Source organism: Vigna umbellata, chromosome 1 (genome assembly GCF_029865625.1).
Source record: "Vigna umbellata cultivar VRB3 chromosome 1, Vumbellata_1.0, whole genome shotgun sequence".
NCBI classification, from domain to species: domain Eukaryota; kingdom Viridiplantae; phylum Streptophyta; class Magnoliopsida; order Fabales; family Fabaceae; genus Vigna; species Vigna umbellata.
In genome coordinates, this window is record NC_142165.1 from 18,823,111 (window position 1) to 18,841,749 (window position 18,639).

General features: G+C 31.6%; 2 protein-coding genes across 5 annotated transcripts; both read left to right on the forward strand.

Moving 5' to 3' along the window:
• The first annotated feature begins 142 nt into the window (after positions 1-142).
• Positions 143-4,781, forward strand: LOC124831736 (putative pectin methylesterase CGR3). 2 transcript variants are annotated; one of them, XM_047305814.2, is made up of 7 exons: positions 143-304; positions 436-604; positions 692-731; positions 824-865; positions 3,229-3,603; positions 4,076-4,131; positions 4,311-4,781. In XM_047305814.2, exons 2-7 carry the CDS (start codon positions 494-496, stop codon positions 4,461-4,463), a joined length of 777 nt encoding a protein of 258 aa, XP_047161770.1. In that variant the 5' UTR covers positions 143-304; positions 436-493; the 3' UTR covers positions 4,464-4,781. The 2 variants fall into 2 exon arrangements, with proteins under 2 accessions (XP_047161770.1, XP_087955398.1); XM_088099272.1 differs by lacking the exons at positions 143-304; positions 436-604; positions 692-731; positions 824-865 and adding an exon at positions 904-2,965.
• A 4,289-nt stretch (positions 4,782-9,070) lies between these two features.
• On the forward strand, positions 9,071-18,582 carry LOC124831739 (hyperosmolality-gated Ca2+ permeable channel 2.1-like). Of its 3 annotated transcripts, none has more exons than XR_015782286.1 (13): positions 9,071-9,604; positions 10,914-11,272; positions 11,541-11,687; positions 12,150-12,213; positions 12,311-12,520; positions 13,169-13,351; positions 14,611-14,909; positions 15,377-15,653; positions 15,918-16,196; positions 17,154-17,387; positions 17,474-17,654; positions 17,954-18,041; positions 18,243-18,582. XR_015782286.1 is itself a non-coding variant. In XM_047305817.2 (12 exons), exons 2-12 carry the CDS (start codon positions 10,995-10,997, stop codon positions 18,332-18,334), a joined length of 2,244 nt encoding a protein of 747 aa, XP_047161773.1. In that variant the 5' UTR covers positions 9,075-9,604; positions 10,914-10,994; the 3' UTR covers positions 18,335-18,582. The 3 variants fall into 3 exon arrangements, 1 of the variants encoding a protein (XP_047161773.1); XR_015782285.1 differs by having other exon boundaries at positions 9,072-9,604; positions 17,951-18,041; XM_047305817.2 differs by lacking the exon at positions 17,954-18,041 and having other exon boundaries at positions 9,075-9,604.
• Positions 18,583-18,639: the final 57 nt, after the last annotated feature.

Consider the following 18,639-nt stretch of genomic DNA (forward strand, 5'->3'; position numbering starts at 1 on the left):
GCACCAATCACCCGGTTCATATCAACTTTTTAACTTATTGGGCCACAATGGGCCATATCCAATAAGGCCTGGCCCATTCTGAATCACCGGTTCGACACCGTTGGATTCCACCAACCGACACTCCAACACCCTCTTCATTCTTTTTTTTCTAATCATTGTCATTGCCATTGCCATTGCGACGAGAAAAAAAAAATAACACTTTTTATTTTTGTTATGATTCTCTCTTTTCTTTCTGTTTGTATTGTGTGTAATCCAGATCTAGCTTTTGCAGAATGCAAGTTCTGTAGGATTGTTTCGTTTATCGGTAATTCGTGAATTTTGGTTCCTTACGCGTTTTCAGTTCACTGATGTAGCTTTCATCATGTTTTTTCATCGGCATTGTGGTGAAACCGTGAAATCGTTTTTCATTCACGTTTTCTGATTCGTGTGTTGCAGATTAGTGGAACTAACATAACGCGTTTGTGCTGTAAGAAGATTCGAGAATTGAAAAGTTATGTCGAGGAGACCGGGAAATCCTTCTAGAAGGTTCGGTGACAATGGCGGTGGATTGTTCTCTTCGAAATCTAGGTCGCCGCCGGTTTTATCGATTGCACTCGTAGTTATGGTGATTTTTTTTATTGAGTTAATAAGGTGCTTTCACTTTCGGTGATTTTTTTTTTTTCTGATTGATTTGGTTTTGGTAATTCTACAGGGAGGTTTGTTTGTCATTGGTTATTTTTACCGGGGCTCAGGTTTGTTCTACATTTTTCATTTTGTTACTTAGATGTCCTTTTGGCTTGCTTTGTTTATCTATGCAATTCAACGTCACGTGTTTATTTAACAGGTGGATCAGGCAGCCGTTTAGATTCTGTTAGCAGGCTTGAAGGTAATTTCTAATTTTTTACCTCTCTGTACTGTGAGAATTTATTACATGATCCTAGATCTCTACGATCTTGACCAATTTACATGTGACAGGCACTTTCAAATTTTAAATTTTGGCTACCTATTACTTTGAAATTGGTCTTGGACCGTGTAATAATGTCTCCAAGACTGTGATTTGTTTCACCGTCAATTTCTTTGTCTATTTAAGATACGAACAAAACTTGTGTACAGTCTCTTAAGTACTAATTGTGCTGATATCTTAATTGGAATGGGAGTTTTACCTTGTCAGTTTGCGTAATCCTTTAACGCAAACCTTTATTATGTGAATTATGTGGTAGAGTGGAAAATAACAGAAACAGTACCTAGAGAAATGTATTTAAGTTTAGTCCGAAAGGTACGTTGGTATGCTGTAAGTGGAATTATGTTGATATTTTAGTGGGTATGCTGTAAGTGTGTAGAGCGGATAAGTTCGTTGATGATTATGTGAGGTTAATTCCTAGTTAGCGGAGAAGGTTTTTTGACACACTTGATGAATTTCGTTTAAGTTGATGTCTTAAGCAACAAAGCAAGGTTTTGTCATTTAATTGGACGTGCATGGTGGAGCTTTGTCACAAGTGATTGTTTTCTCATTTCGTTTGAGGTCTAAGCTCGACTGATGGTGGCTTGCCGCATCAAATGTGATTTCATTGTTGTTGTGTTTTTTGTTAAGTGATAAAAAGACTTCAAGAACACTTTCTAGTCTTTGGAATCAGAGGTGTTTCTGTAATCATAAAATTTTTATGGTGTTAAATCTTATGATGCTTTTCTCTTACTTAGTTGTCCATTAGAGGCTTAGTGCTGCATGTGAATCCCTAGCATACAACAACAGCGTGGCTACTTTCTTCACTGTAGGAGTTTCTTCTCTGATTTGTTGTGATATAACTAGTCATATATGGTTCTTTTTGAAAAAAAAAAGAACAGAAAAAATTGGTCAATAATTCATTTTTGTCAGACTTGATGTTTCTAGCAGATTAAATGTTGAGTTATTTTATTTCTCTTTATTGAAATCTTATTGACTTTTATTCATGTCTCCAAAGGTTGAAAAATCTACACTTGTACATTCTTTTTTCTTGTGGTAGTATGCGTTTATTGAATTGAGATTCTTGAAGGATAGCAACTTATATACTGTCGTTTTCACTGTTTTTTATTGCATTATGATATCAATGAACACAGAGAAGGAGAAAAGATAGAAGAAACTCTTGTATTATTGCTCACTTTGCCTAAACAAAACAGAGGAGAAGAAACCCTCACTGCATGAAATACCGTGACCTCATTCCCTACTACCCCAAAATGCCAGCCTCCTCAATACTTGCTCGCCCCTCCCCTCTATATTCTCCCTTTCTCTCTCTTCAAAACAGAGAAAGAAATATTTCTGTTACGAATCATTGGGTGTGTGCAGGTGGACCCGACGAAATGGGTTTCCACTTCTTCCTTTCATACACCTTACTAAACTCCCCACTTTTCCCTTTTCCCTTTAGAATTATATTCGTATCAAAACAGAAAAATATTTGTTTGGCTGTTAGTGCCTTCTTATTCTAGTTAGCTGTTTTATCTAGTCTTCTTGTTGAGGATAGTGATAATATGATATTTTTTTCATGTGTCAGCTGTCATCCTTTGAGTTGTATTATTGCTGTGACACTTCCAGTTGGGTTCAGACTGACTGCGCATAACTTATGATGACCATCTTCATACAGTTAATGCAAAATAGTCCAAACACATATACAAGATTAAAATAGTTGAAGTTGCTGACACTAACTGGATCTTACATAATGAGTGTTCTATACATTTGTCCTACCATGTAGTAAACAGTGTTTATCAATGATTTACATCTTATCTGTGGTATCCCTGTTTTTTGTAATGACATTATTCTAAAGATTTAATGATAGGTTGAATAGGTTTCATGAAAGTTATTTTCATATTACTCCAGTTTTCTTTGCTATTCTAATTTTCTGTTTACAATACCTGCATATACTCAAACGGTGATGAATTTTGTTAGTATTTGGGTTCAGTGTTTGGATGTTTGGAGATAAGGAGAAGGGAATAGATCAAAGGAAGAAGAGAGGAGGTGAAGAGCATGACAGATAGTTTTGATTTTCCTTCCTTTTATTTGGATGATTAAAATCCTCCCAAGTTGGGGGAAACCTTTGAAATGTTCATAAAAATTGAATATACTGCTTAAAGGATCACATGTTAATCCCTTTCTTCTTGATCCAAATATAACTGAAAAACCATGACCTTGTTGTATCTATCATATGTTTCATCCAGTGATCCTTACCTTGAATTCACTTCTGGATTTTCTGTAATAATACACATTACTTCCAAGTGCAGGTGATTATTTGTGCAGTGGAGAGGTCCAACAAGCGATTCCCATTTTACAGAAAGCATATGGAGATAGCATGCATAAAGTTTTACATGTTGGTCCTGATAGTTGCTATGTGGTCTCGAAATTGCTGAAGGAGGAGGAAACTGAAGCCTGGGGAATAGAACCATATGATATAGAGGAAGCTGATAGTAGTTGCAAAGCACTTATCCATAGAGGCAGTGTGCGTGTGGCTGATATCAAGTTTCCTCTTCCTTACAGGCCGAAATCTTTCTCTCTTGTAATTGTTTCAGATGCTCTGGATTACCTATCTCCAAGATACCTCAATAAAACTCTACCGGATTTGGTGAGGGTAGCATCTGATGGTGTTGTAATATTTACTGGTAAGAGCATTTCATGGAATTTAATACAGGTTCCTATCGATGAATTAAATTTGTTCTTCTGTCTGAAGAATTTATTATTATGTGAAACTTGCGTTAAATCAACTAGCATTACGGTTTTTGATAGACCTAAATAGCAAATGGTGTCATTTGATTCATGTAACTGAACCCATTCCCATCTAGCTGTTATTGAGTCCAAAAGTTTGGTTGTTATTGTTGGAGTGAATAATCCAGTATGGTATTAATGTTTCGAGCATAAATGTTGTTTGAGGTAGTGTATTTGAGCTTATGTGAACACTTGAACTCCCTTTTATTTGACTTAGAAAGTATGATTTCCTTTTACCGGTGTGAATGTTGATGAGTTATTGGGAGCTTGCGGTTTAAATATACTGTTTTTTCTGTTCCTTAATAGACTAACGATAGTCAAATAATCTTTTGGTTCTGACACTGACTTCTGATGAAATCTATAATGAAGGTTTTCCTACCACTCAAAAAGCGAAGGTAGCGGATGTTTCTAAATTTGGAAGAGCGGTGAGTAGAATTTACATAAAGAATAATAGAATGTTATCCATATTTTTATAGATATATTGATGTCAATTACTGGGCCTTCATGCACAGAGGTCCTTGATCATAGACCTACATATATATACCTTTCATATTTTATATATATAGAAAAATAGGGAAAAAATAACGGATTCGTGTTGATTCAGGCCAAGATGAGAAGTTCATCCTGGTGGGTCAAGTTTTTCCTCCAGATTAACTTAGAGGAGAACGAAGCTGCTTCTAAGAAGTTTGAACAGGCTTCCACCAAGAGTTCGTATATTCCAAAGTGCCAAATATTCCACTTGAATTCACTTCATTGATGAATGGGATGGTATAGCATTGGAGATCTCTTAATGTTGCTTCTCTGTTTTCATTTGAAACAATTCCTTCTATAAAAGTAATTTAATTCTTTAAAATATACTCGCCTTAGACGGAGTGCATCACTTTGATAGATTTTTATTCTTTGAATTCCAGCCCCTGGCTGCAAAAGACAATCAAGTTAGTATTTAACTAAATTATTAGTTGAGTTAGGCTATCTATAAGTAAGTTGCAAATATTCCTTTTTTTTTTGTTGAGATATACATTAATTAGATGTCATCATATGTTCTTGAGTAATATATGTCAAAAGGTTGGATAAACCACATTGTTTCTTTTTAGTTTACTTTTATCTCCGCACCATCGCTGTTGTAAACAGTAAGAAATATAATTCGTGATGACAAAATCAATAGTTTATATTTGAGTTTTTTATATATTTGGCTGTCAATGTAGGTTAGAAGTATTCCTTAGTAGATGTTTGTCAGAAGTTTTCCGGTGGATGTTAATAAGATTTTTATCAGTTCAAGATAAAAATGCTACTTTTTTATTATTATTTACTAGGTTGAAATATTAATTTCTATATTTGGTAGTAACTCAAATCCTTAATCTAAATAATAAATTTTAACTATGCTATTCAAATGAAACATTTAAAATAATTAAATAAGTTGAAATAATAGTACTTCAAATTTAATGTATTTATATTTTTTAAAATTTTTAAAATTTTCTATTCAAAACAAAAAGTTAGGTAATTTTGGTGAAAATATTAAAACAAAATAACCTCAATTAAAGGAGTCCCCTCTTTACTTATTTATTACGAGATTAACTCACCATTAAATTTCGAGTAACAAATTCAAAGACAAGAAAAGAAATCAAAAATTGAAAACTTTGTTTATTTTGTATTTTTATAACTTTGAAATCATTTAAGGGAGTTTTTAGAAACATCCTAATTGATTATCATTTACAATAATGAATTATTATTAAGTATATATATATATATATATATATATATATATATATATATATATATATATATATATATATATATATATATATATATATATATATATATATATATATATATATGGGTTTGCTAACGCGCGTACGCCTGTTTTTCAGTTGGTACATTTTAGCAATGTGTACCGGATTTTAGTAGACAAAAATATCCTTATATACCATGGATTTTAAGTTCTAAGGTTAAGGGTATTTTAATAATTTTCATTCTCAAAACTAAAAAAAAAAAAAAAAAACCCCAAACCCTTACTCACCTCTCTCATTCCTGTCAACCCTTTCTCTTTCATCTTTCTCACTCCAATCTTTTCTCTGTCATACTACGGTAGTCCCAATTGAAAAAAATCAGAAACACTCTACTGTAGCCCCTATTAAAAAAATCAGAAACACTTGCCATTAAACAATCTTACAAAAAAATTATTTTATAATGAGTTTTGATCTTATAATTTTTGTCTTATCTAATTTTATCCAATTTTCACAAGTATAAAGGAATTAGTAATTGACCTGGAAAAAATCAGAAATACTTGTTGTTAAACAATTTCTTACAAAAAATGATTTTATAATGAGTTTTTATTTTATAATTTTTGTCTTATCTAATTTTATCTAATTTTCACAAGCATAATGACATCCGAAAGAATTGGTAATTGGCCTGGAGGGATTTTTTTAGAGATGATGATTCAACATATGCAGATGATGAAATTAGAGAAATTAGTGAAGATGGTGAAATTGAAGAGATCTTGAATGAACTTTTGCCTCAAGGTGAATATGTCAATGACTCAACTCTTTAGAAAGACAAATTGTTTAAAGGCAAGTGTTTCTGATTTTTTCAATTAGGGCTACAGTAGGGATGACAGAGAAAAGGTTGGAGTGAGAGAGATGAAAAAGAAAGGATTGAGAGGAATGAGAGAGATGAGTAAGGGTTTGGGGGGTTTATTATTTTTTTTTTTAAAGTTTTGAGAATGAAAATTATTAAAATACCCTTAACCTTAAAACTTGAATCCATGATATATAAAGGTATTTTTGTCTACTAAAATCCAGTACACATTGTTAAAATGTACCAACTGAAAAACAAGCGTACACGCGTTAGCAAACCCCATATATATATATATATATATATATATATATATATATATATATATATATATATATATATATATATATATATATATATATATATATATATAAACAATTATCTTTCAAAACTTACCTACCTAATTAATCAACTATTTATTATATAATTAATTTTCTAGTTATTGTGATGTATATTTAATAAATTAATTAATGAAAATAATTGATTATATTATTTGGATAATAGTTTTAGACACAATGAATAACAAAAAATATCTAAATTATATTATACCATATTTTATATATTTTTAGTACTCTCTTCTTGGTAAATAATAATTACTGAAAATGGAAATTGCCAAAAGAAGAATGTGATATGATGGTAAAATCAAAAGGACTTATGATGATGTGGATGTATGCTTATTTATTATAATGATATTTATTACATTGACAAGAGAGATAGATATTGAATAAATTTTTCAAGCATGATCTTATTTTTGCATTTGTTTTTAATAGCCTTAATTATAGATTTGGTTGAATATTTTTTCGGTTAGTTCAATTATATATATATATATATATATATATATATATATATATATATATATATATATATATATATATATATATATATATATTTTTTAATTTAGTAATTTTATTTTTTAAAGTGATTTATTTTTTTATATTATGTTAACGTTGTGTTCGTATATATCATGTGTTAATTTGTAGAATTTTTAATTTTTTTAATTTAGAAAAAACAAAAAATAAATTACATCAAATTATGACTCGTGGTGTCATGTGTCACATACATTAGTTTTCAGTTTAGTTTTCATATTTGAAATTTTGATTTAACTTTTCTTTTTGTTTTAAATGGAATATTTGATCTCAAATTTGATGAGATTAAATTAATAATTAAACTTAACTACAATTTAATTAAAATTTATATATCATTTCACTTAATGCTCAAATTAATTTATTATTTATATTTTTACATAAAAAAGTTTTATTATAATTTATAAATTTTAAAAGTATTAAAAATATAAATGTAAAGTGAATACTAATGTCATTTTATATTTACATTTTTAATATTTTTTTAAAAATTTTATAAGTTTAAATAGAATTTTTTTATTTATAAATGTAAAAAAAAATTTAAATACTTAGATGGAGAGGTCTTATGAATTATAAAAAAATATATTTATTTATATATATATATATATATATAAATTGTAATTAAAATTAATTATTAATTTTTTTCTTTGAGAAATCAACTTGTTTCATTTAATAAAAAAATAAAACTAATTGAAAGCCAAAAACAAATAAAAATTGGAAATTCGACCAATTAACGTTAATTTAATGAACCAAATTAAACCATTTTAAAAAATAAAAAAATTAAATTAAACTGTAAAGAAATGAAATTGAACCAACCAAACAAATATGAAAATTAAATATATAATTAAGTTTTTTTTTTATGTTTTATTACAAAAATATAGTGTAACATTTTTTTTTTCCTTTTTATACTATACCGTGTGATTTACTGGTAAAAGGTATATGTATAGATTCTTTGTAGATGGATAAACTCCATAACTTACGTACCTAAAGTGAAAACGTACCACAAGAAGAAAAAGAGGAAGCCATTTTCATCTTCAAACACTTTCGTTCTATATTTTTTATTTTTCCACAAGTATCAAATAGATCAAGAATATTTGAATACATTTCTCGAAAATTCTTTGACATTCATCGCATTATGACCCTAAGTGGAAAAAGGGTTGCGTCTTATGAAAGCACATGCTATCGTGTGTTGGTTTATTTGACTTCAAAGTGGTGTGTGATTTAAAAACATTTGAAACAGATGGTTGATTATATTTGACTTAATGCCACCACGATTTTTAGATTAGATTTGCCACAACCTAACAATAAAATATTCTTTCGTCCAATGAATAAAAAGGTTTTTGCTGAAATTGTCCTTTAATTTTCCATCCAAATATATATTATCTATAAGTTCTTTTTCCATCAAATATTGTCCTCCATATATTTAACGCATAATTAATTTTTTAAAATGATAAATAATTTAAATATTCTAAATGCACAGTAGATAATTCTAATAATAAAATAGAATAATTTTTGTGTTCCATGATTTTTATGAATAGTTTAGAAATGCCTAATTATTAAGGAGTGGAATGAGTTCTAAATGAACACGAAAGCCCATTCCTCCTATTTGTTCAATAGTGGGCCCATTGAAATTTTTATGGCGCGCATCAACCGACCAACACGTGTTTTGAGCCCACAACTTAGCCATTAAAAATTAAAAAATCAAAAACACTATGCTACGGCACGGCACAACATTTTTAAGCAAGGCCAGAAGCAAGGAGCCAATAACGTCATCAAGACCCACGTGGGAAATCACCGATCGAGCGGGTACATGGTTCTGTCGTGGTCTGCGATGTACCGTATAGGAAACGTTCTCCTGTGTAGCATGTTCGAGTGGTTAGTTACACACTCGCATCACGCACATGTGGTTGGCGTCTCGGTGTCCGCCACGTGGCGAAGCCGTTACTCCCGCTTTCGAATTTCATTCTATTATATCGATCAATCATTATTATACGCTTCCCAAACGCGATTTCGTAACGTGCCTTTTTCTGATTATTACTTCTACGCTTAAGTTGTTTACGTGTTGGCTGGCTGCTCAGAAAAAATTAGAGAGAGAAGGAACCGATTATGCTCTGGAACTGAAATACGAAAAAGGCAAAAGGAAGGGAAGAGAAAAAAGGGAAAAAGAAAAAGAAAAAAAAAAAAAAACAAACACACCCCAAAACTCAGGGATTCATTTTTGTTCGTTGCCTTTGAATGAAACCCTTCGCTGTATTATTATAAACGTGCGTTCTTGTGAACTGGAAGCAAAAGCAAGGCTCGCGGCATTGCTCTGCGAGTTTTGACTTTTAAGCGTCACCTAACCTTCTTCATCTTCTTCATTTTGCTTTTTAACAATTCAGCATTTTCTCGAATCTTCTGTTATTCCACCACTGTGCATCGCTGATTGATCTTCGTTGACGAATTGCAAATGCGCATCGCTGTGCAGGTACATTATGCCTCTTTCTTCTTTTCTTCTTCGGATTCTGATTCTGATTCGGATTTGGAATGTTACTTCCTTCTAGAATCGTTTCGATTTGTTCTCTTTCATCGATTCATTTAGTGTTAATCGTTTTTGTTTTTTTGTTGCTGTAGAGTTTTGTTTGATTCAGAGTTGTGTGCCTGTAGTGTTAGTTTGAATCTGTTTCGGCGATGTGAAATTATGAATCTAGTATTGTTGGTTAGACGGATAATAAATGTAGGATTTTAAGTTTGTTTTATTTTACTACTTAGCGAAACTGATAGTGATTTACTGAACTGGTTTTGCTTCTTCTCTTTTTTTCTGGCTTTTGCACCCAGCGTTTTAGTTTTGTTTACTATTAATTTTTATCTCCTCTAGAATGGGAACTAAGTATGGTTTTGCGAATTTGATATCCGATTAACAAAATAGTGAAATTGAGCATTCGGAAGTGTGTTTGAGATAAAATATTTTGTGAATTGGTCTTACTTAGTTTTATTTGTTACAATTGACATGTTCTCCACCCCTTACATGTTAAGTCGAGTACTTATTTTAAGTAGGGGTGACTAAAGTAACTGATGTAAGATAAGTTCAAATTGTCGTTGTGGTGCATTGTTTTCTGAAGAACAATGGAATTATTTGTAAATAAATTCAATAATACGAGTTATGTTTTTTAGTGGTTCTAAACGCAACTTTTAAATGAGCTTTTTATTAGTACCTGATGGTAAGTTGGAAAAGGTATTGAGAAGTTTATGTAGCTTCACTCCAAGTAACTTTGCACACTCATCCGTAGTGCTCTTGTCAAATCCTTTATAACTTGTAAGTGGATAAGGTCATGGAGCTTGAATTTCCTTCATCACTAATTCGTATTATTGTTATTTTTAATTGTTGCCTCTCAAATTGCAAGTTGCATAGTGTATTGTTTCCTAAGATATTATACGGTGTGATATGAATTTTAAGCATGTATATTCGTTGGTCAATGTGCCAAGACGGTAGAATGTTGTCAAAGTAAATAATTCTTGCTTACAGTTATTTAATGTTCACTGCTTTAGCTCCCAGAGAGTGTGTCTGTTTTTTGATAGAACTTTCAAATGATTTATCCTTTTTTTTTCCATTTCGATCTTTCGTGTCTATGTACTGTTGCATATTGTGGAACAGTAAAGAATCTCATAGTTATTGACAGATATCATACTGCGCCTTAACAAATTAGTAAAAGAGATCTTTCAATTTTGCGTTGTTGAACCTGCTCAAAGAAATTCATTTCTTACTGAGATACTGGTCGGAATATATACTATTTCAGGTGATGGGCATGATTTGGATTTCTAATGTCTTTCTTACGGGGTGATGGGATGCGTCTACTTTTGAAGTACAGTGAGCAGGGATGGACATCAATGCTCTTCTAATTTCTGCTGGAATTAATATTGTTCTGTGTGTGGTGCTCTTTTCATTTTATTCCGTATTAAGAAAACAACCCAGCAATGTTAACGTATACTTTGGAAGGAGACTAGCTTCTCAGCATTCAAGACGCGTTGATCTCTGCTTGGAAAGATTTGTTCCCTCCCCTAGCTGGATACTGAAAGCATGGGAAACGTCTGAGGAAGAGATACTAGCTATTGGTGGCTTGGATGCTGTGGTTTTTGTGAGGATGCTTGTGTTCAGGTTGTTCAGTTCTTCAAAGATCGAATAGCTTTATTTGTGTGCCTTATGTTATTTTGATGAAGCTGAGCAAAAAAAATTGTAATTTTAACGAACGTTGTGATAGGGTGAATTGCTTAATTATTTGTGAATTTTATAATTTGAAATCTACCAAATTCTAACCTACCAATTATATTTAAAAAGCGTATCAAATAAAAAATTAAGTCTATAGCAAATTTGATTGTCCATCTTGTAACTTTACTAACTGTAATGTTGACGTTGTCTCCAACAGTATTCGAGTGTTTTCCATTGCTGCTGTCATCTGCCTTGCTCTAGTGCTTCCTATAAATTACCATGGTAGAGACAGAACGCATAAGCATATACCTTTTGAGTCGCTGGAAGTATTTACCATTGAGAATGTCAAAGAAGGTTCAACGTGGTAAGACTTAAGAGTTACATATTACTTCTCAATTATAGTGTTAATTATGTTAATTCAATTAGAATGGCTAATGATGCGTACAAATTGAGAAATACTATTGAAAATATTAAATTACTTGAAGTTTCATCACCAGTAATGAACTACGCTCTCAAAGAATAATGTCGATCTGCATTATCATTAGACTTTTCCTCCTCATGGATAAATAAACTACTCACAACTTTTCTTTACTGGGAAGTTTATTTGTGTTGTTTTTCCTCTCCCAAAACAATAAACATGAAGTGAGTGCAAGAAAATGCGACATTTTGAATTTCTATTGATCCAGACCGTTATGTATTGTGTTTTTTTTTTCTTTTTCTTTTTCATTTTAAGATGTTAATAGAGTGGTAATTAATGACCTTATGCAGAAATGCACCCCTAAACCAGTTACTTATATACTGTTTTTATTCTTTTGCATGTTGTCAGGCTTTGGGCTCATTGTCTTGCGCTATACATCATAACATTCTCGGCTTGCACTCTTCTGTACATTGTGAGGATCTGAACTTATCTACAAGATATGCACCTCTACCATTTTTAGTTTTACTTTTCCATGTCTTAAATATTGATTTGTCAGTGTTTATATTTAGGAATATAAGAGCATTACTAATTTGAGGCTACTGCATATTGTTGGATCACCTCCAAATCCAAGTCATTTCACAATTCTTGTCCGATCAGTTCCCTGGTCTTCTGAAGAATCATACTGTGAAACCGTGAAAAAGTTCTTTTCACATTACCATTCGTCAGCATATTTGTCACACCAAATGATTTATAAGTCCGGTAAAGTTCAAAAACTGAAGGTAGGCTTCTTAACTCCTTTAAATATTTTCATTGTCATTTGAGCGTCATACTGTTTGCTAATTTTATATTTATGTAAAGTTCATTTCTTAGATCACCATCACTTTGAGAAGTCATAACTGTCAATACGTGTTTTTCCAGTAGTCTATCTGTTTAAGATGATTATTTGGTTCAAGGTACCGAGAACCGAGATAAATGTTTATATGAAAACTAGAACCTACATGTCATTCATACTCTAACTCTATGCATTGGGAGATTATTTGTCTTTTTCTTTGTAGTGAACTTGAAGTTTTTGGTAATTCTGTCAAGTAGAAATGGAAGTTACTTTCTGCTTTTTGACATTCTTGAATTTACATTTAGTTCTCCCATACCATTATATTACCAGTTAGACTCGATGAAAATGAATGTTAGGCTTTAAAAAAGTTGGTGTATAGCCAAAAATAAGATGTTAAGATAATGTGTGGCCGGTCACACAAGAAAAGACAAGATGTTTATACAGGGAGATATTGTTGTGAAATTCAACTATTAAAGTCTGTAGTTATTATTTTATTTTATGATCTTTAGCGTCATTTTTGGTTTCAAAAATATAAACTTGTAGTACTTGTTGACAGAACAACTATTTATACTATATTCTAATCTTCTTCCCTCAGGATGATGCTGAACATGTGTGTAAAGTACTTAAAAATGCTTCACTGGAAAAGACTTGTAAGCCTAGTTTTAGGCATTGTTGTTCTGGAGCATCAACAAATTCTTTCAAAAAGATTTCTAATGAAATGGATAGTGTTAATGGTGGAACGGACAATACTGACATGAATTTAGAAACAACGAAAAAGGTAATTTTTTTGGCTGGACTGGTTTACATTCCGTGGTTTATATTCTTATGTCATCAATTTTCTTTTTCATTATTTGACGTCGAAATACCATATTTGGAAATTGACAATGTGATCAGGATCTATTAACATTACTGTATGAAAAGAGGAAAAAATTCAACGTGACTTTACTTTTTGAATATAAGTCATTGCTACAATTCTTTATTTTTTCTTATTTGATTTTCAGTGATAAACAAGAGTAAATTTTAATTGTTGTAAGTGACCTGTACCCAATTTAGACAGGGCAAATTATAATTGAAACTAATTACTTACAGAAGTTTGTCCAAGCTTTAAAATCAAAAGTATATGTATGGTTGCCTTTTCAACGAGAATGTTGAAAAGGAAGTTCCTAGTGTGACATGGACGAACAAATAATCTTTAATATAGCTGCATTGTTTTAGGTCGTGAATTCGAGATATAAAAGCCATTTATGAAGCTATACATAATGGCTTAAGCTTCGTGGATTGATTGGTTCTTGACATGGTATTTGAGTAAGGTCTAGAGTAAGGTCCAATATAAGTGGTCTAGAGTAAGGTCCTTCCAACACCCATTATTTGTACCTAATATCCAATATGGCATACGAAATTAAGTAAACAAAAAAATCTTATTATGTGAAAATTGCAATAGTAATTCAGTAAATAAATATGATTGCATGGTAGACTTAATGTTAGCATTGTTCATGTTTCTTATCTAAATGACTCCTCTGTGAATGAGTGTGCTACAGATAGCATTTCTGTTGCTATTTAATAGCTAGAAAAATGAAAATTTCGAGAAGAAAAAGTATACTTCTAGGTCAATTGACGTTTTCCAAATCAGGAGACATGAAGTGGTACATGTCTACTTGGTGAAAAATATCTGAAATGTTTTTTGGGGTTGAAAGTTCACTTTATATTTTGGATTGATTTGTGACTCTTTCAATCTTATTATTTGGGTTTTGAATTTATCCCAAATTTAATTTCTTGGGAGATTCAAAATATGTATGATGTTTACTATTTGTGTGTTAGCCACGTATTAGTTGAAAAAAAATATGGTGTCATTATAATTATTGTCCGGTTCTTCTGGGTGCATATATTTTATCGTTGTTTCTTATATTAAGGGATGAAATCCATGCCCCATTGTTTTTCTATTTTCATTTAGTAGCTGTAGAAGGATTTCAGGTTGTGATATGTCAACAAATGTTTTGTGTTCACTAGTTTGTAATTCATGTTGGACCTTTGATACAGGAATGTGCCGCTGCTTTTGTATTCTTTAAAAGTCGTTATGCTGCTCTTATGGCTGCAAAGGTGCTGCAGACACCAAATCCTATGTTATGGGTGACAGATTTAGCTCCTGAACCGCATGATATTTATTGGTCCAATATTTGCGTACCATATAGGCAACTTTGGATCCGTAAGATAGCTACACTTGTGGCCTCTATTGCCTTCGTGTTCGTGTTCCTTATCCCTGTTACATTTGTACAAGGATTGACTCAACTAGACAAACTTCAGAAAATGTTCCCTTTTCTGAGAGGGTTATTTAAAGAGTAAGATCTTGAGGCATCTATAAAGTGACTAATGTCATGGACTCCTATACTCTTATAACGACTAATTTTCTTTTTCTTTCACATGAATCATACTGCTTTAATTTACTTGATGAATGTACAACTTCATTTTAATAAAAAGCAATACAAATTTTAGTAATAAAAAGTACAAAAAAGAAATTGATAAAAATATCTGTAGTTTAAGAACAAGTAGCCACTCAACTAGTAAAACTATGTTGAGATACGTAACCACTTGAGGGATAAATTATTTTTGAACTATTTTTTCGAAAAATAAAAGTTGTTTGGAATTCTACCAAGCCTTAAAATACGATATTTTATCAGGGTTTAGCCTTTAGGTTATTGTCATGTCAGCTGCTTGTTTGAAGTGATACCGTAAATTCTTCTTCAGCTGCTTATTTATTATCTAAAATGCTATGAAGTTCACTGTAAATTGACTCATTTTTTTGCAGGAAAATTGTGAATCAGGTGGTGACTGGTTACCTACCAAGCGTGATATTGGTTTTATTTTTGTGTGCAGTTCCACCTATGATGATGCTATTTTCTTCTGTGGAGGGTTCTATTTCTCGTAGTGCAAGGAAGAAGAGTGCATGTTGTAAATTCTTGTACTTCACAATTTGGAACGTGTTTTTTGTTAATGTATTTACTGGTTCTGTTATCAGTCAGCTCTCAGTTTTTACTAGCGTAACAGACCTGCCTGCCCAACTTGCCAAGGCAGTTCCATCGCAGGTGATATATATCTTAGTTCCTACAAAAATAGTGTGATTTTTAATCTCTCAACCTTTATTTAGACTTATTCTCATATGTTAAAGTATTGTTATTGTATTAGAAATGATTTATATGCACTTGGATATATTAGGGATTTGAGCAACGCTGAATAATGTACACACTTGTTATCTTGATTCCCATCTCTACCCATTTTTGGAAGTGATAAATAAGTAACGCTTCTGTAGTTAGTAATTCATTTTGTTTTGGCCTTTTCATGGTATACAGGCTACTTTCTTCACAACTTACGTTTTATCGTCTGGTTGGGCGAGTTTGGCATGTGAAGTTATGCAAATTTTCCCTCTTCTATGCAATATTTTCCAGAGATTCATACTCAGACTTAAGGAAGATGCACTGGATAGCAGCATATCTTTTCCGTACCATACAGAAGTTCCAAGAGTATTATTGTTTGGATTCCTCGGCTTCACTTGTTCTATTCTGGCACCCCTGATGTTGCCCTTCTTGTTGTTCTACTTTTTCCTTGCTTACCTTGTTTACCGAAACCAGGTTAGTAGTAGATGTACATCTATCATGAGTTCATCTAATCTTTTGCTCATTATGAAGTTTATTGCGTTTATTGCAAAAAAAATTTCTTGTGTTTATTTTACGTTTTATCTAACCAACTATACATTATTACTAGATTTGGGTAGTGATTGTTTCCTAACAATTTATATTATTTGAGTGATTAGTTATTGAAGAAAATGTGAGAAGTTAATTGGTTGCAACAAAGATTTTTGTTTTGGGGAAAAAACAGGGCCAGGATCAGCTTAGTCTAGATTCTCATACGAAACAATTATAATAAAAATGAATTGACTAAGGAAGCCGAGAGTTATGATAACTTAATGATTATTGCTCGAAAGAAATTTTATTAGTAAAATATTCTCTTTTAAATGAAGAGATATGACCGAACGAAATGTCAATTATATTGAAAACTTTGATCATGATATATTATTTGCATGTAAAATTAAAAACTAGTTAATGGCATCATGATTTCTTAAAAAAATGATATTTTTCAAATTTATGAACTGTATAAACATGATTTAACTATATATATATATATACACACACATACAATCATATTCATATTTCTCATTTTCTTTAAACAAGAAGTATTCTATTGTGTGTGATATTCAAATCAACCTACTTCAGTCAAATTTTTTTAACTACAACTACCCAAATGGAGAAAAGAAAGGAAATTACTTGTGTATGACTACATCTTTACATTCAACTGTATTAATTTGTTTCTAAGATGCTAACCAAAATAAATGACGCTGTTCATTTTATGACGTTAAATGATGCTTATTTTACGTTCCGATTAATGACAAATGAATGGAATGGAATGGAATGAAATAAGATGGGATGAAATGGAATCCATTTCTTCCCGTGAAACACTGTCAGTGATTCCTTGATTTTTTTTTTTAACCGGCGCAAAAACCTTCCACTAAACATAATTTTTCTGTTCAGATTATCAACGTGTACATTACAAAATATGATAGTGGGGGACAGTTCTGGCCTATTGCTCACAACACCACCGTGTTTTCATTAATATTTTCTCAACTTATCGCGCTGGGGGTGTTTGGACTTAAACGCTCAACAGTTGCATCTGGATTCACCATTCCATTGTTGATTGGTACGCTTCTATTTCACCAGTATTGTAGGCAACGGTTTCTCCCAATATTCAAGAGCAATTCAGCACAGGTAAAACTTCCTTTCTCCCTGCCCCGATCCTCACGATCGCCCTTGTCTTTCATTCAACCCTTTTGAATTAATCAGGCTTGCTTTAGATTGTAATTGACATGGATATGAGAGATGAGCACAGCGGGAGGATGGAAGAGATTTATGAGCATTTACCTTTAGCCTACAGCCAGCCCAGTTTAATGGAAGATGCCTCAAGTCAACCCCAATGCGACAAACGTCACGAGGACATGGACAGAGGTCAATCTTCATCAGAAGATATGGAAACAGGTTTGTTTTAGTATTACGATTAAATTATACTGTGATAGCTCAAATTGCAAACCATATTCCTCCTCTTGGAATCTATGTATTAACTGTTTTAAAAACATTGACATTCCTTTTTCTTTTATTAAACTAATTTCTCTTCATTGCTTTAAAAACATTACATTGTGTACTTCCATTAAGAGTAAATGTTATAAATAAGATCATGTACAATCTGAAAAACTCTTGTGAGATGTCAATGTAATTCACTGATATTGTGATTTCCCTTTTTGAACGATTTTTATTAACATAACTTTTCTTGGTAGAAGGAAAATAAGGTGGAGAGGAAACAAATAGATGGAAAATAAAATGAGTTTATTAGATAGAGAAGAAATAGAAAAGAAGAGAAATAAAAAGGTGAGATTAACTAATTATATTTCCTCGATTTCTTATCAGTTTCCGTTCACCTATTTACTTTTTATCTATTTCTTTTATCTATCTTAAATTTAAACATATATTTTTACTTTATTTCTTAATTTTATCCTTCCTATTTGTTACTTACAATTTTGTTTCCTTTTCTCACAAACTGACCCTTGGCAATGTTTGTTTTTCACTCAGGCAAGGAACTTTTTAAAAAAGATAGACCACGCCCAGTACAACGCTCAGTGAGTTTGAACTCGGATAAATCTGTACTTGGTTTAAACCTATGAGTACACCGAAAATACTGTACATTGTATAAGAAATATCATGACGTGCACTAAAGGTGCCTGTGCACGAACAATTGTTCAAAATATAGATGAAGATCAGAGTCTCTTGAGATATATATGTTGTTCATTAATTTTTTAGTTGTAAATAGTTTTCTTTTAAAATGAGTTCAATTAAATGTAAATAGAAATGTAATAATACAACATTGTCATCAAAAGTGAAATAAATTGCAGAAAACTGAGAAATTGAGATACGGCAACATGCATATATCTTTAAAGGATTTTCAATTTGCATTAAGAAAAGGAGCTTC

Coding starts and splice junctions, on each gene's coding strand:
- LOC124831736 (XM_047305814.2), top strand. CDS start 494: ATGTCGAGGAGACCGGGAAATCCTTCTAGAAGGTTCGGTGACAATGGC. Junction 866..3,228: donor TTCTGTTAGCAGGCTTGAAG/GTAATTTCTAAT, acceptor TTCCAAGTGCAG/GTGATTATTTGTGCAGTGGA. Junction 4,132..4,310: donor TTTCTAAATTTGGAAGAGCG/GTGAGTAGAATT, acceptor GTGTTGATTCAG/GCCAAGATGAGAAGTTCATC.
- LOC124831739 (XM_047305817.2), top strand. CDS start 10,995: ATGGACATCAATGCTCTTCTAATTTCTGCTGGAATTAATATTGTTCTG. Junction 11,688..12,149: donor GTCAAAGAAGGTTCAACGTG/GTAAGACTTAAG, acceptor GCATGTTGTCAG/GCTTTGGGCTCATTGTCTTG. Junction 14,910..15,376: donor CTGAGAGGGTTATTTAAAGA/GTAAGATCTTGA, acceptor ATTTTTTTGCAG/GAAAATTGTGAATCAGGTGG.